Source organism: Ranitomeya variabilis, chromosome 2 (genome assembly GCF_051348905.1).
Source record: "Ranitomeya variabilis isolate aRanVar5 chromosome 2, aRanVar5.hap1, whole genome shotgun sequence".
NCBI classification, from domain to species: Eukaryota; Metazoa; Chordata; class Amphibia; order Anura; family Dendrobatidae; genus Ranitomeya; species Ranitomeya variabilis.
Genome location: NC_135233.1, coordinates 343,428,615 through 343,433,165, shown reverse-complemented (window position 1 = coordinate 343,433,165; position 4,551 = coordinate 343,428,615). Strand labels below are relative to the sequence as shown.

Here is a 4,551-nt window from a genome sequence, read left to right as displayed (position 1 = left end):
TAAATAGGTATATAGACAGATAGATAGATAATAGAGAGATAGACAGATAGATGATAGATAGATAATAGATGGATAGATAGATGGATAGATAGATAGATAGATAGATAGATAATTGATAGATAGATAGATAATAGATAGATAGATTGATACATAGAAAAAATAAAAGTGGTTTATTGGCCCATGTGCAACGTTTCAGTCCAGGAAGTGGACCTTTCTCAAGCTTGCCTTCATTTTTCTGGATATTAGCATGAGGTTTGGTATATACCTGGAAGGACTTTTTGCACCCTTTGTTTTCTTTTGGTGCTGCTTTTTGTTTTCTTTTTCTAGATTGATACATAGATAGATAGATAGATAGATAGATAGATAGATAGATAGATAGATAGATAATGGATAGATAGATATATAGAGTAGAGAAAGAAGACTGATTGAAATTGAAAGTCAGTAAAGATTATACTTTTAGTACATTAATTTATTAACTCACTAGATTTACAATAAAGCAATAAATATCCTAATAATAACTGGCATGTATTTATGCAGATTTTACATTGATTGCATTCATCTGAGCTTGTTCTCAAAATCAAATAAAATGAGCAAAAAGTAAATATTGTTAAATATTATTGCTAAATGCATTCATTACTAGTAAGAATTATGAATATTTATAATAAATCACTGGTCACTGCCTCTCCATGCATTATGGGCTGTAATGTGATTAATACCAATATTCTGCTAGTAATGATGTGTAGACATAAGAGCAGGGTCTTTGGATAAATGCGCACAAGCGGGGGGCCGGCTACTTTGTATCCTTGAATAGAGACTTGTAGTCACGCTTTGCCAGCTGTAATTTTTGTAGCTAGTAATTTCCTCTCTTGGATGCCTTCTCTTTCATTGTCTCGGGAGCAGAGAGCAGAAGATCCTCTTACTATGAGCCGCATGCTGTGCAATGTAACAGTTCATGCACACAATGGTATCAGGATACATCCTTAGCCACCTGACTGCCTGCTGTTCATCAGGGCTCAGGGGAAGTCTGGAGGAGTGAGGGTTTGATGATGCTCTGGAGTGATCTCACTGCCTCCAGCTCATCTTTCAGAAAGGAGGAGTCCATGGCTCTCCAAACTCCTCCAATCCATGAATTAGGAGGAGGGGTCCGGGCCACTGATACTGTGATAAGAGTCAGACAATAACAACACACTAAAAAGAGCAAAGCTGAACCAAATTCCAACCTGCTCATGCACTAGCCACAAGGCTTTTCACACTGCCCTTCAAGATGATGTCCATGAACAGCAAGCAGCCTTTCAGCATGCATCCCATGCTACATGAGCCGAAATATGCCCCTCTCCACACGAGCTCGGAAGCCATCCGCAGAGCATGTCTGCCAGCACCCCAGGTAAGCGTTTAACAATTTGATTAAATTATATGGCTACTTAACTGTGCAAAAAATTTGGAGACGGGAACACTGTTTTCCTTATAAATTGGGTAATGTCAACTCCTTGGTCTAGGGAATGCAAAGTGTTTATTCATTCTGAAAAAAATTTGATTGCATTGGATAATGTCGCGGTGCGATAATTTTTTTAAATCGAGGTGTTATGAACTTCGCCAAGATTCTTACCTGTCTTTTATTCTTATTTTTAGCTTCAAAGCAATATCTTTGCTGGATTCGATGAATCTTTACTCAGAGGAGCCGAAGCTTTGGCTGCTGTGGATATTGTAACTCAGAAAACACATCCGTTCAAGCCAGATGCCACCTACCACACCATGAACAGCGTGTCCTGCACGCCAACCTCTTCGTCAGTGCATCTGCATCACCCTTCAGTTTTAACAACTCATCATTCACATCACCATCATCATCATCACCATCAGCCTTCACAGGGCTTAGATGGAGAACTTCTAGATCACCTAAACCCTACCCTTACCTTAGGAGGTGTCCCGGGACAAGATGTCGGATCAACAAACTCCCATCCTCACGTTCATATGTCTGCCATTAACCACATGGCCCACCATGCACCGTCTATGAACATTTCTCACAACCATGCCCTGGTAACGCATACAGCCATCCCCTGCTCTGAAAATGAGACAGACCCAAGAGAACTTGAATCTTTTGCAGAACGATTCAAACAAAGGAGAATAAAACTTGGTGTAACTCAGGCCGATGTTGGTTCTGCCTTGGCCAATCTGAAGATCCCAGGTGTTGGTTGTCTTAGTCAAAGCACCATTTGCAGGTTTGAGTCTCTTACGTTATCTCATAACAACATGGTGGCCTTAAAGCCCATTTTGGAAGCCTGGTTAGAAGAAGCAGAAAGAGCTCAAAGGGAAAAAATGACCAAGCCTGAAATTTTTACCGGGGGTGACAAAAAACGCAAGCGTACTTCTATTGCTGCCCCCGAAAAGAGGTCACTAGAAGCTTATTTTGCTGTTCAGCCAAGACCTTCTTCAGAAAAGATTGCAGCGATTGCAGAAAAGCTAGACTTAAAAAAGAATGTAGTGCGGGTCTGGTTTTGTAATCAGAGGCAGAAACAGAAAAGAATGAAGTTTTCGGCGACATACTGAGAAGTGCTGCTCTCTTTTTGAACTGACCAATTAACTGTTTTCAATCTAAGGGAATTTAGATACAGTCAACCTTGTCTTCATACCTTGAGATGAATTTGATATAAGGACTGGGACATACAGTAGTAGCCACCTGTAAAGTTGTGCTGGTGAGTGGAATGCTTGGGATGGTGTCTTTGGTTTGGTGTCTACGACCAAAAAATCTCCCTTGACTGTAAAATTCCAAAAATTATCAAAATAAAAAAAAAATAAAAAAAACAAAAACAAATCAAAAGGATCGGGAAAGCGAAACTTGAAATCCTGTATGACTTTTCTCTAAGTTTGAACTCCCCTTTTATATTTATTATTGTAAATATTAACCTGTGATGATGATATTGCACCAGTGGTTAAAGGTTTAAGTTATTGACTTATTTAATTTGCTATAACGCACACACACGCAAATCCTCCCAAACCAAACACAATTTTATTTGATAGAACCGGAACCCATCGACTTCCGACAGTTCTTGTCTCTGCATGGTTGTATTCACCCTCCAATAACTGTTTTGTTTCTACCTCATCATTTGCTAGAAAGCACATGTTCAGACTCAGTAGGAAACAGCGAGTAAGTTCAAATAGTCATGACCCTGCAATTCCACTACAAAGATGCTTCGACAATCAAATTAGTTTCTTCACCATTTTTCTCCTCCTCCCCCCTTAGGTTCTCCCTTGAAATGGATATGACATTGTATGTTAAAGTGCATATTTGTCTATAGCATTTCAGCACAAGATCACCATTTGTGTGCGCGTGTAACTTTAATTTAAGACAGATACAAATTGACGACTTTTTTTTATATATTTAAAGGTTTTAACTTATATGTAATCAATTTCACAATGGATACTTAAGGTTCATTATTTTGGAAATATTTAAATATTTGCACTTTTTTCTGGCAAGATACAAGTTGCTTGGCATAATAGAGGGATTTCCCATCTGTTTCTTTCTTTCTTTCTTTCTTTTTTTTTTTATGGAGCATTTAATTTTCTATGTGTGTAAAGAGAGAAATTTTGTGTCTGTGTATGCTACAGAATTTCAAATAAACCATGCACGATTTACCTCATTCTTTCTCTGTTCTATTATTTTAATTCTGGGATCTGTCATCAGAATATACAAACTTAATTTGGCTAAAAATATTAATTGACTGCTAAACAAAGACGTATAGATATAATAGGAATATGTTACATTTCATGGGTCGGAATGGAATCTGCAGAAACATTGTATCAAAAACTGTCAGATAAGAATTCTCAGTTTTAGAGGGCAGTTTTATGTTATTTTGTTGGGTACAAAACGAGGCTTGTTTCATTGTTTAGAACATCTTTTATTAATTCAAAGATTAATTATTTACTAATCTTAATCATGCATTAAGATTTACTAACTATAATAAAAGAAAAGGTAAGTGTCTAATAGAAGATATAATTTATGCATTTTTAGTTTATTGCAATATTTACATTATAAATATTAACATATACATTTAATTAAAAAAAAGTTACAACTCTTTTTAGTGTTGAAAAGACAAACAAATGTTGTATAAAACTAATGTGAATTTTATCTTAACTTGAGCCTGAGGCATCTGGAATATTCTACTGTAAAGGTACTGACAGAACTCCTGCATACGATATTCCTACAGTTATCAATTATTTATTAAAGGACAATATTATTTCAGGCTGTATGCTGGGCAACAATGATGACAATTATAATAATTATAATCCATATTTATTTTATTTCTATGTGAAAAATGCTTGAATAAATATTACTCCGGTCAACATTTTTTTTTTACTTTTTTTCAGAAATTAGGAAATTATTTGTCATGTCCTATGAGCAAGTTACGTTTGTAAAATGAACATGCTCATGGAAAATTTGGAATTAATTTGCGTTTTTAATTTAAGTGAACAAGGTGGAAATATATAGGGCTGTGCAAAAAACGAATATTTGGGAAGTGTAGGCATTCCAAGAAGGAAATGGTTATTATTATTTAT

General features: G+C 36.2%; 1 protein-coding gene across 1 annotated transcript; it reads left to right on the top strand.

The window, feature by feature from the left end:
- The first annotated feature begins 1,207 nt into the window (after nt 1–1,207).
- Nucleotides 1,208–3,368, top strand: LOC143809395 (brain-specific homeobox/POU domain protein 3). Its single transcript, XM_077292464.1, has 2 exons — nt 1,208–1,384; nt 1,630–3,368. The coding sequence occupies exons 1-2, from the start codon at nt 1,265–1,267 to the stop codon at nt 2,542–2,544; spliced, it is 1,035 nt and encodes a 344-aa protein (XP_077148579.1). The 5' UTR covers nt 1,208–1,264; the 3' UTR covers nt 2,545–3,368.
- Nucleotides 3,369–4,551: the final 1,183 nt, after the last annotated feature.